The following is a 21077-nucleotide window of genomic DNA, read 5'->3' as shown; positions in this document are numbered from 1 at the left end:
ATTTATCATCTCCTCCACCATATCCAACCTGCTTTTAATACCCTCCATTGTGCTCTTCAACGATTGGATCTCCGACTGGAATTCATTCCTGAGTTCTTGGATATCTTTCCATACCCCCGTTAGCATGTTGATGTTTTTTATTTTGAACTCCCTTTCAGGAAGAGTCATAAGGTCCGTGTCATTTAAATATTTCTCCAGAGTTATATTAATTTTACTCTGGACCAGGTTCCTTTGGCAGTTCATATTTGTATATGGTGCCTTCTAGTGTCCAGATGATCTACTCTCTGGAGCTGCTCAGCCCCTGAAGCAATGTCGGGAATAGCAGGGGAGCGGTATTGGTGTCTAGGGGGAAGAAAGAGCTGTTTCCTGCTTCCCGGCTTCTATACCTGTCTCCACTGCCTGAACCAGTGGGCCAAGCACACAGGTATAAGGTTTTGTCCCAGAGCAGCCGGATATGGATCCCTGTTTTCCACAAGCAGCTGGAATCTCAGTCTCTCCAGGAATTCTGCCTGTATTAGCTTTCTAACCCCTTAATCATGCCAGTATCATGAAAGCACCATGAAATGTAGGTTTGTGCTCCCAGAGCAGGTCTCCGGAGCTAGGTATTCAGCAGTCCCAGGCCTTTCACTCCCTCCCTGCTCCGTTTCTCTTCCTCCTGCTAGTGAGCTGGGGTGGGGGAAGAGCTTGGGTTCCACCGGGCCACAGCTTTGGTACGTTACCCTGTTTTGTGAGATCTGTTCTTTTCTCCAGGTGTATGCAGTACGGCACAGTCCTCTTTCCTGTTGCTCTCTCAGGATTAGTTGCACCAACTATATTTTCTAATTGTACATGGTTTTAGGAGGAAGCCTCTGTCTCTTCTCTCATGCTGCCATCTTTAATCCTCTCTTATTTGATATTTTCAACATGTTTCCAGAGTTAATTTTTTGGTTGACATGATTATAATTCCTTTTTACTCTATTTTTATCCAAATAATCCTCAAAGTACTTTACAAACTTAACAGTTATACTGTATATTTGTATTTATATGTGTAGATCACTTCACATCACAAAAATGCAGTCATGTACAGAAAATGAAACCTGTTGTTACCCAATCTGAGCTTCAGTAAGCATACTAAGAAAGTCCGTAGTTATCCAAATAAGAACTTAGCCAAGACACTAACAGAAAGAAAGAATAAAGCTTGTTACGGTTATGACCTAACTGTTTCTATCAGTTCCCCTACTTCCTCAGAGAGCTGTTTTATAAGGTACTAGTGATTGTAGAGAAAACACATAACAAATAGAGCAACACAGAAGAATGACTTTAAAGAAACTTATGTTCAAAATTACAAAATCTATAAAAAGAATAAAAAGATTATTTATAATATGATAAAGCACAATACACTTCAAAAAAATACCTCCCAAGATGGAAACAGTAATATGGTTATAATATTTGGGGAGACAGATGATTCACCTGGAAGAAATGCACAAAACAAAACAAAACACTACTATCCACACCAATGAATATTAAAGGGACCAGACTGAGGGCCTCTAAAACCATTTAAGCCATTCCAGCTATTAACTCTATTAACAAAATGATGAAAAGGATAAAAGCTGTATAAAAACTCAGTATCAATAATAATAAGTGTAACCCAAATTCTACCACAATCACAGCATACCCATCTCAATTGTTACTATGTAAGTAAATAAAAATCCTACCTGCTTGTTATAGTCTCTCAGTCCACTTTCCATCACTGCTAACTTTTCTTGTAACTGGCAGACTTCCTGTTGAAGTTCCTGAATTCTAAAACAGATTTATAATTAATGCCAATATATTTTTGTTAACAAATACAAAATAGTAAGAAATGAAACTAGCTGTATTCTTATAAATTCTCTATTTTGTTTCTCAGTGAGGTATGAGGTGCTGTGCCAAAAGGTTCCAAAACCATAACATAGAGTACATGATCTTAACAGATTTAATTTTAGAAGAATAGATTAAAAATTTGAGTGGAAAATAATCTGAAACTCAGATACATTATGCCTATTATTGCATTTTGATCCTCAGGAGAAACTGTTGAGGTATTGTTGTCAATTCTTAGGTTCAAGAAACTGAGGGTAGACTCCAACGTTCATAACATTATCAAGTGAAATAACAGACTAAAATGTGTTTTCTCACTCTAAATGACCCTGCATCTTCTAATGAATCACTCTGCAATCCTGGAGAGAATTAAAATACTGAGAAATACTACAATATTCCAAGTAACTACAGCAAAAAAATCTAGTCCTTTCTAGAGCTTGTTAATTCTAACAGAATCAAGATTTATCCAAATAACCTGAATTCTAAAATGGCCTAATATATTTGTACTATATTAAAATTTGCCAAGCATTAACATAAATATGACATGACTACTTTCACACTGGAAAATTAAGCCTGATGCCAAGTCTGTTTTAAAGAGAGATTTCCCAGGGGGTAGAGTAACTGAGGCTAGACACAGCTTGTCCCTGCTTTTACTGGAACCAACATTTTCTACTGATCTAGGTTTAGAAGAAGAGTATGTATGCACAAATGACTCTGGATACAAACAAAATATACATGTGCAAATTAAAACAAGGTAATCAGGAGATTCTTGCCACCTAGATGGTTTGATAGAACAGAAAAATGTCAAGAAGAAAGATGAAGACAGAAAATGATACATATACAGTCTAAAATCTCCTTAAATAATACTAACACATTGTGAAGTCCTGGATTATAACTGTAACAGAAGAGCAAAACACAAAATACTTCACAGTTAAGGTCAGGTAACTGTACAAATTCAGGTATGAAACACTGAGTGAGAATAACTGAGCTAAAAGATCCTAATTAGTACCTCACCAAAGTTCTTTTTTAGATTATTATATTGAAATAAAGTAGAAAAACTTCCCTATATTCTCTATATAATCCACAAGATAAAAAATTATCTGCACTAGTTTATTCCGTATTTTGTTTTCTTTGCTAAGACCACGGAGGCTTGTATTCTCTCACTTCTTTGACCCCCTTACAATTTTTCTTTTTTCAAATGGAAGTGTGGTTGACATAAGATATTACATTAGTTTTATGTGTACAACAGTGATTCAAACATTATGTACATTATGAAGTAATCAACATGAAGAATCTAGCTGTCACCATACGAAATTGTTACATATTATTAACTGTATTCCCTATGCTGTATGTTGTATCTCCATGTCTTATTTATTATATAACTGGAAGTTTGTTAATCCCCTATAATTTTCTTAATGGCATTTTGTGTACTTCTCTCGTCTCAACTTCAACTACTGGATTGTAAGCTTTTCAAAAGCAGCAACACCATCTTACTCATCTTTACAATCCCAACACTTACATAGTACCTTTCCCAGAGGGCTTAATGAAGTTTTAATGAAAACAATTATCGGATTCCAATGTGAGGAAACACAAGCATATGTGGAGCTAGAGAATTACGAATCAAGAATTTCAAAGTCAGTTACAAATCCATTCATGTCCATTGGCACTTGACACACATCTGAATTAAAGAGTCCTGTAAAAGACAACTCTGAGTGATGAAGCTGAAGGTCAAAGCAACTCTCCTGAAGTAGGTGCTAGATGGCACCAAATTGTTTTAAAGCAAATGTGAACAGAAACATCAGATACATGATCTATTTGAAATTAAACTTTCAAAACAAGTAAAAACATTCATATCCATAATATATTCAGAAAGTACTTCCCGAGTGCTTTGTGCAATTTTGTGCTAGGCACAAGAAATACAACAATTAAGGATAAAAGCCCTTCTATCAAGAAATTTACAGTTAATCAACTGATCAATTAACTAAGATAACAAAAAATTATTTAATGCACCTGTTATCAGCCACTTGCAAGAGGTCTGCAATGTAAGGGTCATCTGGCTGAGGAACTGGGTATGAACTGACTTCAGAGGGGGGGACTGGTTCATCAATTTGCATTCGCTGGCGTCTGAAAGCAATACTTCTTTTCTTGCCACCTAAAAAAAATGTTGTTATTTCAAAAAATTAGGAAGAAACAAAACATTGTCTTTGGATTAAATATTCCAGAAAGTTTGTCATTTTGTTATAAAGTATGTCTCTAGTTCATATTACGTTATCAATAAAATATTTCCTCCCTCATCTATAAATACCCACTGTGATCCTTAACTAAACAACATATTCCTGAAAGCCTCAAGATATACACCCAAACTTACTCTGTTCCTCCACTACATAGGCAATGAGCTTTGGCAAGATTAATAGTTGAGTGTGTTTTGTGGTATCACTATATTGTGAGCTCAAGAAATCATTGCCAGCAGGAAACTGTCAAATGAGGAGCTCAAGACATGGTTAAGTAAAATAAACATGCTTATTAATAAATGCTTAATGGGCAGATAACTGAAACCTTACATAACAAAATCAGTATATAGAGCAGCATGTCATCTATATTATAAAATGATGCTATAACCTGAATTTGTGGGAGACGTTTTCTTAATTATCTTTAAACTAGCAGAAGGAATTTATTTTATGGATGGATAAAACCTATCCTGGTCCAAACCCCATGGATGATTTACCTTTTCCAGCATCTGGCCAAGATTAAACATGTACCTGAAAAACAAACTGATCCTCATGAAGAAAAAACATAACCCACAACTCCATCTACATTAGAATCCAAACAAATACTCCTAGGTCTTGTTTTGAGGATGAAGAAAATGGGTCAAAAGTATTTAAATGACTTGCTCGTAGTAACATCCCTAAACAAGGTAAACCATTTTCTTCTTCCCTTACCTCTTGGTTTTCCTCCTTGGTTGCTCCTTCTCAGTTTTTTCTAGTACTGCCTTCTTCCACAAGTCCCTTAAATGCTGGCTTCACTAGGATCTGTCTTTGGCTCTCATCTCTCTCATCCCAGGTCTACATAATCTCACTAGATAATTCCTACCATGTCCACAGCTTCAATTTCCATGATATTCCAACAACTCCTAAATTTGAATCTCCATCCGGGACCACACTTATGAGAACAGATCTACACGTCCCACTGTACACTGGAAACCTCAATGTAAGTATCGCATGAGTACAGCATATTCAGCACATCCAAAAGGAGACTCCTGATCCATTTCCACATTCTTTATCTTATGAAAGAGTACCATCATCCACCCACTCTTTCACTTGAAACAAATTGCTGTATTTCCTAAGTCTACCACATCAGCCACTAAATTCTAAAGATTACATCTCCTGAATCTCTTTCTTGAATCTGTCCCATTCTTCTCTCTGTCCTCCCCCCGACAATCTTCTTATTATTTCTGAGATCTTTTCCCACCTTTCTCCACTGTTTCTGTCCTGGGCTCAGAGTTCCCCACTCCATCTCATTTCCTGCCAATGAGTCCCGCTGATTTTTCCCCTGCTCTGGGCCTCTCAATTCCTAATCCCTCAACTCTCATGAGTCCCCTTCTCCACTCAGCTAGAGGCAAACAGTAACATGATTATGCTTAGACTTTGTCTCACAACTGTGCCAGCTTCTAGACCTCCAACTCCTTTCTGATATCAATCTTCATTCTTATCAAATTATTATTGGTCCTCATCGTGCTCTTCAATCCCTCAGTTGCTACCTAGCCTCATAATTCAACGCTTTCTTATGCCTCACTTACTTCCATAATCTTAATCCCATGGTTTAGACATCTCAATGACCTTGTCACTAATATTGGAGATTCTTCCACCAACTTTATGCCTGGACAACCATCAGCTCTGGATTTGCCCCATCATTTCTTTTCTCTTGCTTAAGAACTACTGAGCTAAAGCTAAAAATACTAAAATAAACTAAGAAATAAGTACATAATTTCCAAATTCTTTAATGAGTATGGATTACTTTTGTAACTGAAATAATAACAATGATAGTAATAATATGAAAATTTTAAATAAAGAATAAGGAAATGAAACGGGGTATTGGCATTATACTACTTGTATTTAAGAAGCTATTATGATATATATTTCTAAGTATATGTATAAAATACTACCTGAGTCTTCAGAATTAAATCTACAAGTTTATGTGACTATCCAAATACATCTTTGCAAATACTGAAGTCTGAGCATCAAAATCCAAAATCCTATTTCAGTTAACAGTTTTAATACCTTTAAAAGATTAAATATGTATAATTCACTTTGAGAAAATATAGACTTACCTGGAGTCTGTACTACAGCATGCAAATTCTTTTCTTGAAGTTGTTGAATTTTTTCATTTTTAGCTTTGCTTTCTTTCTCCAAAAGTTTGAGTTTATGAACATACTGGTTATTTAGAAATTGCAGATCAGCTGCCTCACGTGTACATGTCTTCAATGCAATTTTCAACTCTTAAAATGAAAAAGATTCAAAGACTATTTGATAGATCAAGAAGCTCAGAAGTTCTTCCTTTTCACAAAATACAAAAAGTCACATTAATTTGAAAGGCTCCATCTGATTCATAATTCATGCTTTGCTTAAAAGGCTATTACCTTCTCTTATCACTGGTAACAAAACTGCAAATCAGTCACTAAACACAAAAAGGAATTCTACTTGTCTTTTGCCATATGAGCCTAATATAAAGCATGGCTTTTGATCTAATCCAAGAAACTGGGTATGAAGCTAAGGGATTATGAATTCATGCCAGGTATTAGATAGGGCTTTCTACTGAATATAAGAATTTGTAATAAGACAGCCATATAATTACCCTTTACCAGTACCTTTGAAATCATTTTATTCTACCTTCCAGTTCAAACACAGGGTATTAAAGAATCAGAATGATACATGGCTTTCACCTCACTTTACTCCTCTCATTTTCAGTAAGGGAAAAACAAAATTGTTTCAAGAGAGTTTCTTCAGTTCCAGCATTTAACATTTTCTATAGCAATTTCAATTCTAAAATGTAATCTACTTATAGTGATGGTGAAGATAGTTATAGAATGCAAATTAATTTTTCTTCTTTGGAACTTTTCAACACACCATACAGTATTTCAAGAGCTGTTAGCAGGAAGACTGTCACATTTTCCAAACAATAGTTCTAAAATTAGGCTAGCCTCTCCTACATATAAAACAAAAAGTGCAAAAATATTGCATTTTAAAAATCACAAAACTTTACCTTTAATGCGTTGGCCTGAGTGTTCTCTCAGTTTCATTAATTCCAGATATAATTCATTATTTTCCCTGATCAATTTTGCATTTTCAAGCTTATAAGGTTCCAAAACAAAATCAAAATTGGCACTTTCTTTTTCAGCTTTCACGGCAGATAATTTTGATTTACGAAGACTTTCTGTTGTATGAACTAGGTCACTAAAATTAAGGAAAAGAAAATGTAAATACAAGGAAACATTCAATTAACTTCTAGTAACTAAAGATGTATTTCTAAAAAAACTTAAAATTAAGTGTTAATGCTAAATGAGCTCAAATCTATAAACACACAAAAACATGAGATCTTTCAACATCCCAAGGAACTGATCAAAACTTCTCAAAGCAAGATCAATTAAAAGTTATGAAACACAGAGACATAGTTAGAATCATCTTTCAATCTGCCCTCTTGCTATCCCCAAAGTCCAATTAGTCACCTGATTCTGTGGATCCTTGAGACTTACTTGTTCATTCAGCAAATATTTATTGAATGCCTGCTATATGCTAAGAGCCAGGGACACAACAAATAAGAATGATTTCTTTACCTATAAGAGCAAGACCAGTGAAATATTCACTCCATCAATATTTACTGAGCAAGGAGCACAATAAAGAACCCTTCATCATGGAGCTTATATTCAACTGACAAGTTTGTCAAAAGTTATAATGCTATGTGATAAACTCAGTAATATTTCAGTGACAACCTAGGTACAGCAGTGAAACAGTCGGTCTTTAATCTCATGGACTTTACACTCTAAAGGAAAGACAAAAACAAGTGATCAACAATAATAAGTGGTTAAGGTAACATGTAGCAGATGTAACAGAGTCCTGCAGTCCACAAAGCTGATAGGCCTAAGGGCAAAGCAGGAGGGAAAGGAGAAAGGGACTTTATAGCAGATAGAACAGCAAAATGGAGGGGTCAATGGGGAGCATGTATATGTTTAGGGAGTTTCGAGGGGTTCAGTACATGGGAGATGAAGTGGTAGGAGTAGAAAATCACTGTGGAAAAGGTTCCTTAGAAAGTTCCTTAGAAAGTTAAACATACTTCTATCCTATAATTCCGAATTGCAGATCTAGAACTAGGTCATAAAAGGTTTTGGAGGCCATACTATAGACCACAAAATGTTTCATCCATTACCTCCTTTTCATCATCCTCACTCGTAGTCCTACTGCAAAAGCATCTTAAGTAATTTCCCTACTCCAGACTCGAATCACCGTACTGGAACTCAGGTGGAAAGCACAAGTCAAAAAGAAGTTTTTAGCTAATTTAACATGTAACAGCTCAAGTAACCACAAACCACATATTAGAGGACCATCATTAACATAACAGTAATTAGAGACCAGTGAGTGAGGCAGACACAGAAATCCCAACTGTATCAGGAAACTTAACAAAAATTTATAATCCTACTCACATAGAAAACCCTCAGAAATGTTTACTCCGAACAGTATAGTGTGAATGGTGACTCTCCAACCAATGTGGAGCTCCTGAACTGATGACAGGGGAGTAGGATTCAAGAAGAATAGATGGAAATAAAAAGAAATAAAAGGCATCTAGATTGGTAAAGAAGTCAAAGTGTCACTGCTTGCAGATGACATGATATTGTACATAAAAAACCCTAAGGAATCCACCCCAAAACTACTAGAACTAATATCTGAATTCAGCAAAGTTGCAGGATACAAAATTAAGACACAGAAATCTGTTGCATTCCTATACACTAACAATGAACTAGCAGAAAGAGAAATGAGGAAAACAATTCCATTCACAATTGCATCAAAAAGAAAAAATACAAAAAAAAAAGAGAATAAAATACCTAGGAATAAACCTAATCAAGGAAGTGAAAGACCTATATCCTGAAAACTATAAGACACTCTTGAGAGAAATTAAAGAAGATACCAATAAATGGAAACACATCCTGTGCTCATAGGAATGAGTTACATGGTTTCATGACTTACATTCAGGTCTTTGAAGGTAATTCAAAGGTGTCAAAATTCAGGACAGGAAGAATTAATACTGACAAAATGGCCATCCTGCCTAAAACAAACTACATATTCAATGCAATCCCTATCAAAATGCCAACAGCCATCTTCAGTGAACTAGAGCAAATATAGTTCTATATTCATATGGAACCACAAAAGACCCCGAATAGCCAAAGCAATCCTGAGAATGAAGAATAAAGCTGGGCGGATTATACTCCCCAACTTCAAGCTCTACTACAAAACCACAGTAATCAAGACAAGTTGGTACTGGCACAAGAACAGAGCCATAGACCAATGGAACAGACTAGAGAGCCAAATATAAACCCAAGCACATATGGTCAATTAATATACGATAAAGGAGCCAAGGACACACAGTGGGGAAATGACAGCCTGTTCAACAACGGGTGTTGGCAAAACTGGACATCTACATGCAAGAGAATGAAACTGGATTATTGTCTAACTCTACACACAAAAGTAAACGGGAAATGGATCAAAGACCTGAATGTAAGTCATGAAACCATAAAACTCTTAGAAGACAACATAGGCAAAAATCTCCTGACTAAAAACATGAGCAATTTTTTCCTCAACCTATCTCCTCGAGCAAGGGAAACAAAAGCAAAAATGTACACATGGGACTACATCAAACTTAAAAGCTTCTGTACAGTAAAGGACACCATCAGTAGAACAAAAAGACAGCATACAGTATGGGAGAATATCCGACATATCTGACAAGGGGTTAACATCCAAAATATATAAAGAACATGCCTCAACAACCAAAAAGCAAACAACCCACTTAAAAAATGGGCAGAGGATATGAACAGACAATTCTCCAAAGAAGAAATTCAGATGGCCAAAATGCAGATGAAAAGATGTTCCACATCGCTAGTTATCAGGGAAATGCAAATAAAAACCACAATGAGATTTCACCTCACACCAGTTAGGATGGTCAGCATAGAAAAGACTAGGAACAACAAATGCTGGCGAGGATGCGGAGAAACAGGAACCCTCCTACACTACTGGAGGGAATGTAAGCTAGTTCAACCATTGTGCAAAGCAATAAGGAGGTTCCTCAAAAAAGTAAAAATAGAAATACCATTCAACAGAGGGATTCCACTCCTAGGAATTTACCCAAAGAATACAAGTTCTCAGATTCAAAAATAAATATGCACCCCTATGTTTATTGCAGCAATATTTACAACAGTAAAGATTTGGAAGCAACCTAAGTGTCCATCAGTAGATGAATGAATAAAGAAGATGTGGTACATATACACAATGGAATATTATTCAACCATAAGAAAGAAATAAATCATACGATTTGCATCAACATGGATGGAACTAGAGGGTATTATGCTCAGTGAAATAAGCCAGGCAGAGAAAGACAAGTACCAAGTGATTTCCCTCATTTGTAGAGTATAACAACAAAGCAAAACTGAAGGAACAAAACAGCAGCAGACTCACAGACTCCAAGAAGGGACTAGCAGTTACCAAAGGGGAGGAGTGGGGGAGGGCAGGTGGGGAGGGACGGAGAAGGGGATTGAGGGGTATTATGTTTAGTACACATGGTGTGGGTGGTCACAGGGAAAACAGTGTAGCACAGAGAAGGCAAACAGTGACTCTGTGGCTGACGGACAATGACTGCAATGGGGCATGGGTTGGGGGACTTGACAGTATGGAAGAATGTCATAACCACATTGCTTTTCCTGTGAAACCTTCATAAGAGTGTATATCAATAATACCTTAATATAAAAAAAATAAATTAAAAAAAGTAAAAAATAAACATAAAATTTAAAGTACTTTGAAAAAAAAAGAATAGATGAACTTCAGATGATTTAAGGACTTTAAAAAAAACTATCCATTTATTTACTGAAGCATGAAGTTTAATCAGAAACTTGGTAAATGACGTTAAGGATCATACAGGTTTAGAACTGTATATCTGTTTTACCTGAAAAGTTTTTCTACTAAAGGTAAACATTCCACTGTCAGTGTCTGGCGGTATCCCAACTGATCCAATCTTTTCCTAATGTTAATATACTTTCTTTCTGTAGCTGTAGTCATCTTTTCTTCCAAAGCTAGTTTCATTTACTCCCCTAAATTAAAGTCCTAAAAGAAAAGAGTGAAACATTATTCTACTATTACAGCTATTTAAGAAGAAATTCTTTTTTAATATGAAAAAATTATTTTGTTTCTCTTCATATAGGCAGTTTTCTGGAATACTGACATTGAATCCAATAAATATGATATTCATGTTGCTCCTTTAAAAGAAGTATCTCTTCATAAATCCAGAAGTAAAAGTTAAAACAACAAAGCTTCTAGAAGAAAATAAAGAAGAATATTTTCCCAGACAGGTAGGCAGAGAAGCCTCTTTTAAAAACACTAAATATAAAAGAAAAACTTGATAAATTAGATTTCATCAAATTAAAAATGTCTGCTCACTGAAATATTCCATTAAGAAAACAAACAAAAAAGGGTGGGGGATGGAGGATGCAAGATGGTGGCGTGAGAAGTGAGACAGAGAATTCCTCCCAAAGCCACATATAGTGTGAAAGTATAGTTAATACAGCTAGCCCTAAAACAGCAAATGGAAAGAAGGCTGCACCAGACTGCATACAGACCTCACAAACAGAGCAGACATCACAAAACAGGGTAACATAGAAAAGCCTTGAACTGGCGGGACCCAAGCCCTTCCCCCACCCTAGCTCACCGGTGGGAGGAAGAGAAACGGAGTGGGAAGGGGATGGAAGCCTAGAACTATTGAACACCCAGCCCTGGAGGTTTGCTTTGGAACACAAACCTACACTGTGAGGTGCTCTGGAGGTTGGTGGGGTTGGGGAGCTGGGACAGGTGGAGTGCTTGAGAGACTGAGATTCCGGCCGTTTGTGGAGGATGGGGATTCACATCCAGCAGCTCTGGGACAAAGGAAAGGCAGGCGGTCTGAGAGGCTTCTAGCAGTGAGAGGGCTGCTGAAGGGAAGGGGTTTTCATTGAGCTTGCTATGTGGGAGAAGGGATAGGTGGACAAGTTTAGATGCACTCTGCCCAACAGGTTGGGAACTTTGAGGAGCTTCAGGCGCTCCATACCCCTGGCTACCTGGTCAGTTCTGAGGCCCCCCACTGTGACATGCAGCCTGCTGCGCCTTCCTCCTGCCATGCCAGCACCTGCTCGCAAACTGGTAGTCACTGCATGGCATCAGGCCAGTCAGAGGGAGGCCCCGCCTACAAGAGCTAGAGACGCCACCTTACACCTGTGTGCTCGGCCCACTGGCTCTGATACTGGAGACAGGCACTGCAGCTGGGAATCAGGAAACAACTCTTTCCTCACCACAGGCACCAGCACCACTCCCTTACAACCCCCAACCTCAGGGACTGAGCAGCTCCAGAGACTAGAGCTTCTGGACACTAGAGGGCACAACAAAGAATTATGAAATGTCAAAGGCACCTGGTTCAGCCCCAAATCTCACAAACCCCAGAAAAAGGGCCAAATTAAACTGAACTCACCAATCTTCCTGAAAGAGAGTTTAAAATAAAAATCATAAACACGTTTATGGAGGAATATGAAAAATATTCAAGAACTCAGGGATGAATTTAAGATGGAGATTCAATCATTAAGAAATTCCATATCTGAAATGAAACATACAATGAAGGGATTTAAAAGATTAGATGTAGTAGAAGAGACGATAAATGTAATAAAATTTAAAGAGGAATACAGAGAAGCTAAGGCACAGAGGGAAAAAAGGATCTCTAAGGATGAAAGAATACTGAGAGAACAGTGTGACCAATCCAAACGGAACAATATCCACATTATAGGGGTACCAGGAGAAGAGAGAGAAAAAGGGATAGAAAGTGTCTTTGAGGAGGTAATTGCTGAAAACTCCCCCAATCTGGGGAAGGACATAGTCTCAAGCTATGGAGGTGCAAAGATCTCCCAAACAAGGGACCCAAGGAAGACAACATCAAGACACATAATAATTAAAATGGCAAAGATCAAGGATAAAGATAGACTTTTAAAAGCAGCTAGAGAGAGAGAAAGATCACATACAAAGGAAAGCCCATCAGGCTATCATCAGACTTCTCGGCAGACTTATCATATGACCTTACAGGCCAGAAGAGAGTGGCATGATATATTAATGCAATGAAGCTGAAGAGCCTCGAACCAAGATGACTCTACCCAGCAAGGTTATTATTTAAAATTGAAGAGGGATTAAACAATTTTCAGATAAGCAAAATCTGAGAGAATTTACCTCCCACAAACCACCTCTACAGTGCAGTTTGAAGGGACTGCTATAGATGGAAGTGTTCCTGAGGCTAAATAGATGTCACCAGGGGAAATAAAGCCACAGTAAAGTACAACAATCTATTACTAAGCAGATGCAAAATCAAATCAACTACCCACAAAGTCAATCAAGGGATAGACAAAGAGTACAGAACATACCTAACATATAAAGAATGGAGGAGGAAGAAAAAGGAGGGAAAAAAAGAACCTTTAGGTTGTGTTTGTGATAGCATACAAAGTGAGTTTAATTAGACTGTTAGATACTAAGGAAATTACCCTTGAACCTTTGGTAACCATGAATCTAAAGGCTGCAATGTACATACCTATAGATAATCACCCTAAATGTAAATGGACTGAAGGCACCAATCAAAAGACACAGAGTAATAGAATGGATAAAAAAGCAAGAACCATCTATATGCTGCCTACAAGAGAGTCACTTCAAACCCAAAGACATACACAGACTGAAAGTAAAGGGATGGAAAGAGATATTTCATGCAACTAATAGGGAGAAAAAAGCAGGAGTTGCAGTACTTGTATGAGAAAAATTAGACATCAGAACAAAGAAGGTCACAAGAGACAAAGAAGGAAATTACATAATGGTAAAGGGGTCAGTCCAACAAGAGGATATAACTATTATAAATATCTATGCACCCAAAACAGGATCACCTACATGTGTGACACAAAATACTAACAGAATTAAAAGGGGAAATAGAATGCAGTACATTCATTTTAGGAGACTTCAACACACCACTCACTACAAAGGAGAGATCAACCAGACAGAAAATAAGTAAGGACAAAGAGGTACTGAACAATGTATTAGAATAGATGGACCTAATGGACATCTACAGAACACTTCATCAAAAAGCAACAGGATACACTTTCTTCCCAAGTGCCCATGGAACGTTTTAAAGAATAGATCATATATACTAGGCCACAAAAAAGAGCCTCAGTAAATTTAAAAAAGACTGAAATTGTACCAACCAGCTTCTCAGATCACAAAGGTATGAAACTAGAAACAAATTACAGAAAGAAAACAAAAAAGCCCACAAACACATGGAGACTTAATAACATGCACCTAAATAATCAATGGATCAATGACCAAATAAAAACAGAGATCAAGCAATACATGAAGACAACTGACAACAATTCAACACCGCTAAATATGTGGGATGCAGCTAATGCTGTACTAAGAGGGAAGTATATTGCAAAACAGGCCTACCTCAGGAAAGAAGAACAATCCCAAAGGAACAGTCAAAACAAAAAATTAATGAAACTAGGAAAGGAAGAACAAAAGAAACACAAAAGTCAATAGAAAAAGGGACATAATAAAGATTAGAGCATAAATAAATAAAATCAAGAAGAATAAAACAATAGAATCAATGAAAGCAGGAGCTGGTTCTTTGAGAAAATAAACAAAATAGACAAAATCCTAGCCAGACTTATCAAGGAAAAAAAAAAGAGTCTATACACATACAGAATCAGAAATGAGAAAGGAAAAATCACTACGGACACCACAGCAATACAAAGAATTATGAGAGAATACTATGAAAAATTATATGCGAACAAACTGTATAACCTAGAAGAAGAAATGGACAACTTTCTAGAAAAATACAACCTTCCAAAGCTGACCCAGGAAGAAACAGAAAATCTGAATAGACCAATTACTAGCAAGGAAATTGAATTGCTAATCAAAAAACTACCTAAGAACAAAACACCTGTCCAGATGGTTTCACTGGTGAATTTTATCAAACATTCAGTGAAGACCTAATACCCATCCTCCTTAAAGTTTTACAAAAAGTAGAAGAGAACGGAATACTCCCAAACTTATTCTACGAGGCCAACATCACTCCAATACCAAAACCAGGCAAAGACACCACAAAAAAAGAAAATTACAGACCAATATCCCTGATGAACATAGATGCAAAAATACTCAACAAAATATTAGCAAACCGAATTCAAAAATACATCAAAAGATCATCCACCATGACCAAGTGGGATTCATCCCAGCATTGTAAGGACAGTACAGTATTCAAAAATCCATCAACATCATCCACCACATCAACAAAAAGGACAAAAACCACATGATCATCTCCATAGATGCTGAAAAGGCATTCGACAAAATTCAACTTCCATTCATGATAAAAACTCCCAACAAAATGGGTATAGAGGGCAAGTACCTCAAAATAATAAACACCATATATGACAAACCCACAGCCAACATTATACTTAACAGTGAGAAGCTGAAAGTGTTTCACCTAAGATCGGGAACAAGACAAGGATGCCCACTCTCCCCACTTTTATTCAACATAGTTCTGGACGTCCTAGCCATGGCAATCAGACAACACAAAGAAATAAAAGGCATCCAGATAGGTAAGGAAGAAGTCAAACTGTCCCTGTTTGCAGATGACATGATATTGTACATAAAAAACCCTAAAGAATCCACTCCAAAACTACTAGATCTAATATCTGAATTCAGCAAAGTTGCAGGATACAAAATTAATACACAGAAATCTGTTGCATTCCTATTCACTAACAATGAACTAGCAGAGAGAGAAATAAGGAAAACAATTTCATTCACAATTACATCAAAAAGAATAAAATACCTAGGAATAAACCTAACCAAGGAAGTGAAAGACCTATATTCTGAAAACCACAAGACACTCATGAGAGAAATTAAAGAAGATACCAATAAATGGAAACACATGCCGTGCTCATGGATAGGAAGAATTAATACTGTCAAAATGGCCATCCTGCCTAAAGCAATCTACAGATTCAATGCAATCCCTATCAAAATACCAACAGCATTCTTCAGTGAACTAGAGCAAATAGTTCTAAAATTCATATGGAACCACAAGAGACCTCAAATAGCCAAAGCAATCCTCAGAAGGAAGAATAATGAGGGGGGAATTACGCTCTCTGACTTCAAGCTCTACTACAAAGCCACAGTAGTCAAGACAATTTGGTACTGGCACAAAAACAGACCATAGGCCAATGGAACAGTCTACAGAGCCCAGATATAAACCCAAGCATATATGGTCAATTAATATACAATGAAGGAGCCATGGATATACAATGGGGAAATGACTGCCTCTTCAACAGCTGGTGTTGGCAATACTGGACAGCTACATGTAAGAGAATGAAACTGGATTATTGTCTAATCCCATACACAAAAGTAAACTCAGAATGAATCAAAGACTTTAATGTAAGTCATGAAACCATAAACTCTTAGAAAAAAACATAGGCAAAAATCTCTTGGACATAAACATGAGCAACTTCTTCAGGAACATATCTCCCTGGGCAAGGGAAACAAAAGCAAAAATGAACAAGTGGGACTATATCAAACTAAAAAGCTTCTGTATAGCAAAGGACACCATCAGTAGAACAAAAAGACAGCCTACAGTATGGGAGAATATATTTGTAAATGACATATCTAATAAGGGGTTGACATCCAAATTATATAAAGAGCTCATGTACCTCAACAAACAAAAAGCAAGTAAGCCAATTAAAAAATGGACAGAGGATCTGAACAGACACTTCTCCAAAGAAGAAATTCAGATGTCCAACAGGCACATGAAAAGATGCTCCACACGGCTAATCATCAGAGAAATGCAAATTAAAAACACAATGAGATATCACCTCACACCTGCTAGGATGGCCAACATCCAAGAGACAAACAACAACACATGTTGGCGAGGATGTGGAGAAAGGGGAACCCTCCTATACTGCTGGTGGGAATATAAAATAGTTCAACCATTGTAGAAAGCAGTATGGAGGTTCCTCAAAAAACTCAAAATAGAAATACCATTTGACCCAGGAATTCCACTCCTAGGAATTTACCCTAAGAATGCAGGAGCCCAGTTAGAAAAAGACATATGCACCCTATATTTATCGCAAACTATTTACAATAGCCAAGAAATGGAAACAACCTAAGTGTCCATCAGTAGATGAATGGATAAAGATGTGGTACATATACACAATGGAGTATTATTCAGCCATAAGAAGAAAACAAATCCTACCATTTGCAACAACATGGATGGAGCTAGAGGGTATTATGCTTAGTGAAATAAGCTAGGTGGAGATAGACAAGTATCAAATGATTTCACTCATCTGTGGAGTATAAGAACAAAGCAAAAACTGAAGGAACAAAACAGCAGCAGACTCACAGAACCCAAGAATAGACTAACAGTTACGAAAGGGAAAGGGATTGGGGAGGATGGGTGGGAAGGGAGGGATAAGGGTGAAAAAGGGGCATTACAATTAGCACATATAAGTTGGCAGGGGTACACAGGGAAGGTAGTATAACACAGAGAAGACAAGTAGTGAATCTATAGCGTCTTACTACACTGATGGACAGTGACTGTAATGGGGTATGTGGTGGGGATTTGATAATAGGGGGAGAATAATAACCATAATGTTGGTCGTGTAATTGTCCATTAATGATAGCAAAAAAAAAACTATATTAATATCTGACAAAGAATATGTATATGGAATATATAAAAATTATTATGATTCAGTAATAATAAAGATAAAACAGCCCAGTAAGAAAACAGGCTAAGGACCTGAACAGGCACCTTGCAAAAGACATCTGAATTTGCATAACCATATGACGAGGTGCTTAACACTGTAGTTACCAGGGATATACAAATTAAAGTCACAATGAGGTGCAATTTTGCCCATACCAGAATGTCTAAAATTAAAAGTATAATACCAAATGTTACCAGAGATTTGGAGCAACTGGAATCTTCACATTGTTGACAAGAGCATAGAATCACTGTGGAAAAGGTCTGACAGTTTCTTATAGTTAAACATACTTCTACCCTTTAACTTTGTAATTCTATTACTAGGTATTTACTTAAGAAAATGAAAATAAACATCCACAAAGAGACTCTACAAGAATATTCACAGTAGCTTTATTCATAATATCTCCAAACTGAAAAAAACCTATATATTCATCCACAGAAGTATAAACTACCATATATTTATACAATGTAACGCTACTCAAGAATAAAAAGGAACTAGTGGTACATATCAATAACACGGGTGAATTTGAAAAGCACTATTTGAGTAATAGAAGCCAGACATATACATTGTATGATTTCATGTATATGAAGTCCAAGAATAGCAAAATTAAACTATGTAGACAGAAATTAGACCAGCTGTCACCTAGGGCAGTGGAGGTAAGTGGAGACTGCCTGGAAAGGGTTAAGAGGGAACTTTCTGGGATGACGAAAATATTATATTGATTAGGCTAGTGGCTACATACATGTATATATACATTCATCAAAACTTTTCAAATAGTACACTTAAGATCTGTGTATTTTACCATGTAAATTTTACTTTCATTAAAATAAAGACCCAAACATATATCTGTACACATTTTTATCACATCTTTTATAATATTTATAAACATATTCTCTATCAGTGTGTTCTAAAAGGTAATTATCCAAACTTCAGAAACTTTACTCTTTTCTAACCTTTGCCAGGTAGTTGTATTTTCAAACCAAAAAACCCTTTGCCTTACATCTCCACTGATCTTCACAAGTTATAAAATGTGATTGCATGTTAATACATGGAAAACTTGTTCTTCACAAAACTACCCAGTGGGGGAGACAGGACCAATTCAAAGACGTGGGAAGCCTGCCTCAGAGAGAAACTTTTCCCAAACCCCAAGACCACAAGGCAGGTGGGCAGGCAGGTCTCCTGAGCCCTGGTCCAGCACTCCGGTTTCTGTACTACGCAGTCTCAACTTACCAAATCACTTCAAATTAGTACCTCTCCTTTATAATTCCTACACATCTTTCTCTCTCTACACACTTGCTAGCCTTTCGAGTGTCAACCTGATGGACTTTCTAGGTTCCTTCCCCAAGAAGGACCTGACTGATGCTGGGGGTTTTAGAGAAAGGACTGGAAACATCAGAAATATAACTGCCAAAACCAAGAACTAGCAGGGACTCACCAAACACTTCTCTTGGTACCAACTTTAGTTACTTAGAAGTAATACTTCTTCGTATCCTGCGGAAAGATGGAGTGAGGCAATGGGGGGCTTGGATGAATATGAAACAAAAAATCATTAATACACACGAGAGATGAAAAAAGATTAAGATCCGCCCAAGGACAAAAAGCATTAGGCTTTCCTCAGTCCGTGGGCTGCTGTCTTCCTCCTATCTCCATCAGCCAGACATTGTGGCTACACGGAAAGTTTCTAGAAAACATAAAAGGTGAAGTTTGGAGATCCTCCACGCATACGTGTTTAGAACTATCCGCCTGCTTAACTCCTCGCGGTTTGCGTCTGAAAGCCAGCACATCTTAATATACAGCATCGTGTGTGTGTGTGTGTGTGTGTGTGTGTGTGTGTGTGTGTGTGTGTGTGTGTGTGTGTGTGTGTGTGTGTGTGTGTGTGTGTGTGTGTGTGTGCGCGCGCGCGCGCGCATCTTAATATACAGCATCGTGTGTGTGTGTGTGTGTGTGTGTGTGTGTGTGTGTGTGTGTGTGTGTGTGTGTGTGTGCGCGCGCGCGCCAGCACATCTTAATATACAGCATCGTGTGTGTGTGGGGGGGGGCGCTAAATAAAAACCCAAAGCCAACCTTAATGCTGCCTCAGGGTCCTTCTTTACTGAACCTAGAATAGTTGAGACCGGAAGGGAGACGGGCTCTTTTCAAAGGTTAATAAATGGCTCCCGTCCTACGCTTATGGGCACTTTCGATTTTACAAAAGCACGTTTGATTCTTCTACGAAGAAAGCATGTTAACTTTCAACTCCGCTCATCAGTCAGGGGCAGGCCGGTGTGCAGGCAGCACAGACGCCGGGGCGAGCGGGTAGAGGGCCCGGGCACACGCAGGCCCAGGCCGACCGGCGGCCCGCGGCTGGGCCGTCGGCTGTGGAAGGAAGCGGCGCCTGCGGGGAGTCTGCGCCCCGCCCCGCCGGGCTCCACTTCCTCCCGCGGCCGCGCGGCCTCCCTCCCGGCAGCGCCCGGGCCCGGCCCGCGGGGACCGCAGGGACCCCGGGGGGCGAATCCGCCGCCGCCGCGCCTCCTCCCGCCCTCCGGCCCCCACGGCCCACCTCACCCACTGCCCGGGCCGCTGCTGCCTCCGCCCGCGGCCGCATCTCGCCTCGAGCCTCGCCTCCCTCGCTGGCTCCTTCCGCCTAGACAACGATCAGTTTGAAAATGGCGCGGAGAGACGATCGGGGCCGGGCCGAAGGAGGCGCCGCAGTTGCCCCAGTAACGGGAGCGGCCGGCGCTTCGCGGCGCGCGGCGAGGGCGCGCCCGGCGGCGATGGCGGCGCTGGGCTCCGGTGACCGGAAACGCGACGGCTCCGACCGCGCTGGGCCACGACGCCCCCAGGCGGCCGGTGAGCCGCGAGGCTCCGCAGTGCCAGAGTTGGGCTCCTCTCCTGTGTGCTCACCATCTACTGGGCGCGGGGTTAAAACTGCCCAGTTGTGGTCCCTGCTGCGGATTAGCTTTAACACACAAGATAAACGCCTACACACCACGTAATCCCCAGTTTAAATACCACGTTGCCTTTGCAATTTTTCCTGACAACCACCCAATACAATTAGCTTGCTTCCATACCCATGTTCCCATTAAGCTCTCTGTAGACCTTCATGCTCATCCCATCACGATAAGTTTAATAACGTCATTGTTTTGAATCCATGAGTTATAAGTCAACACCAAAACGTAATTGTGTCTCTCTGCTGCCCCAACTGTGAATTCCTTGA

The 21077-nt window shown here is 38.6% G+C and overlaps 1 protein-coding gene across 7 annotated transcripts in view; it reads right to left on the bottom strand.

The window, feature by feature from the left end:
- The window catches only part of CEP135 (centrosomal protein 135), a 105673-nt gene extending 85037 nt beyond the window's left edge, over positions 1-20636 (bottom strand). For 3 of the 7 annotated variants that reach the window (XM_036895217.2, XM_036895218.2, XM_057502246.1), the window contains exons 1-7: positions 20426-20636; positions 19317-19372; positions 11035-11192; positions 7093-7283; positions 6161-6328; positions 3844-3985; positions 1695-1779 (exon numbers count right to left, since the gene is read on the bottom strand). In XM_036895217.2, the coding sequence (XP_036751112.2) occupies positions 1695-1779; positions 3844-3985; positions 6161-6328; positions 7093-7283; positions 11035-11171 (723 nt within the window). In that variant the 5' untranslated portion in view covers positions 11172-11192; positions 19317-19372; positions 20426-20636. Of the gene's footprint in view, positions 1-1694; positions 1780-3843; positions 3986-6160; positions 6329-7092; positions 7284-11034; positions 11193-19316; positions 19563-19945; positions 20358-20420 lie in introns of those variants that run through there. The other 4 variants (XM_057502243.1, XM_057502244.1, XM_057502242.1 and 1 more) reach the window with 4 other exon arrangements.
- Between the last annotated feature and the right edge of the window lie 441 nt (positions 20637-21077).

This window comes from Manis pentadactyla, chromosome 5, assembly GCF_030020395.1.
Source record: "Manis pentadactyla isolate mManPen7 chromosome 5, mManPen7.hap1, whole genome shotgun sequence".
NCBI classification, from domain to species: domain Eukaryota; kingdom Metazoa; phylum Chordata; class Mammalia; order Pholidota; family Manidae; genus Manis; species Manis pentadactyla.
The sequence above is the reverse complement of the archived record's forward strand: the minus strand, read 5'-3'. Positions and strand labels throughout refer to the sequence as shown.